The sequence below is a fragment of the Phalaenopsis equestris genome, unplaced genomic scaffold (assembly GCF_001263595.1).
Source record: "Phalaenopsis equestris unplaced genomic scaffold, ASM126359v1 Scaffold000504, whole genome shotgun sequence".
Classification (NCBI taxonomy): domain Eukaryota; kingdom Viridiplantae; phylum Streptophyta; class Magnoliopsida; order Asparagales; family Orchidaceae; genus Phalaenopsis; species Phalaenopsis equestris.
This window is the reverse complement of record NW_018164944.1, coordinates 3,750-5,191: the sequence shown is the minus strand read 5'-3', so window position 1 is coordinate 5,191 and position 1,442 is coordinate 3,750. Positions and strand designations below refer to the sequence as shown.

The 1,442-nt window shown below is 43.1% G+C and overlaps 1 protein-coding gene across 1 annotated transcript; it reads left to right on the top strand.

Moving 5' to 3' along the window:
* Positions 1 to 227: 227 nt before the first annotated feature.
* Positions 228 to 1,073, top strand: LOC110028225 (pectinesterase inhibitor 9-like; the record flags this gene model as incomplete). The annotated part of the gene is given in 1 exon segment (XM_020729983.1): positions 228 to 1,073. A coding segment is annotated over 1 exon segment (539 nt), but the record flags the coding sequence as incomplete, so codon positions are not given.
* Positions 1,074 to 1,442: the final 369 nt, after the last annotated feature.

Sequence of the window (1,442 nt, the reverse complement as noted above, 5' to 3'; positions counted from 1 at the left end):
ATATATATATAATTGAAGTCTGGCCCATCCAATGTAATATATTTTCCGGTCACGAGGGACAATATCTCTACCACATGCGCATGTTCCCCCGTTTTCTATTTAACGAAGCCCCTACAGAAAATCATAGAAAACCTAAGCGAAATGGAAAAGCATAGATCCCCGATCTTAACCCTAGCCGCCGCAGCGGCGGCGATATCCATCGCCCCTCTCCATCGCCCTCTCCTTCCACACCACCGCAGCAGCTCCCATAGACTTCATCCGATCTTCCTGCAATGTAACCCGCTACCCCGACCTCTGCGAGAAGTGCCTAATCGGCTACACCCCAGCGATCCGGCACCGCAGCCCCCGCCAACTCGCTCACGCGGCCCTGAAAGTTTCCGCCGATCGCGCCTTCGCAGCCTCGAACTTCGTTCACAAAATGTCGGTGGGCTCAAAATCCTCCTCAACAGCTCGAAGAACCCGCGACGGCGGTGCCGTTCGCGATTGCGTCGAGACCATCGACGACTCCGTTGATCGGCTGCGGAGATCGGTTAAAGAGATGGAGCGAATGGGGCGACACGGAAGCATATCTTTCGGTTGGCATCTGAGTAACGTTCAGACGTGGGTGAGCGCCGCGCTTACAGACCAGAGCACATGTCTCGATAGCCTCTCGCAGGACAAATCGGCGGCAAATGTGCGGCCGGAGATCCGTCGCCATGTTGTGCACGTCTCCCGGCTTACCAGTAATGCGCTCGCGCTCATCAACCGCCTTGATCCCAATAACTGATTCCTTCATCTGCTGCAACTCTGGTTCGTTACACTATTATGTTATTTTGTGTCTTCTTTTTAGAAAAAAATATGATATATGCGGATTGATTTGATAGTATTTGATGGTATTATAATATATTATTATAACATCAAATATCATTAAATATCATAGGTAATATTCGCTCTTGTTCTAATGTTTTTGATAAATGCTTGTGACTTAATCCTCGTGTGAGGTAGTTATGGTTGATGTATTGGTTGTAATATAATGTCATGTTAGTTGTATATTGTTATATGGTAGCTATTGTTAAAGTTGGGGTTTTGATGATGATTGATGTGTATTGCTGCTCCAGAAATTTTTTAGGCAGTTTCTTTTTTTTTTTAGAATTTAATCATAAATCTAATCTAAATTCAGTCAAACATTATATATATATAGATAATTAAATTTAATATTCTGTTAAATTGGTTGTTTTCACGTTCTGTCTTTTCTTTCTGAATTCCGTCTCTTTTACGTTGTAAATCTAAATTTTTTTGCTTGCAAATTTATCTCGGTCGAGTTCTGATTTAGTTTCATGTGCGAATTATAGTATTTAGATGTTATTGGTAGTATTGTGGCAACACGATACCACCAATAACACTATCTGCACCTAATCCGGATGGGGTATTCGGATTGGATTTGATAAATCCTTTTTAGCCAA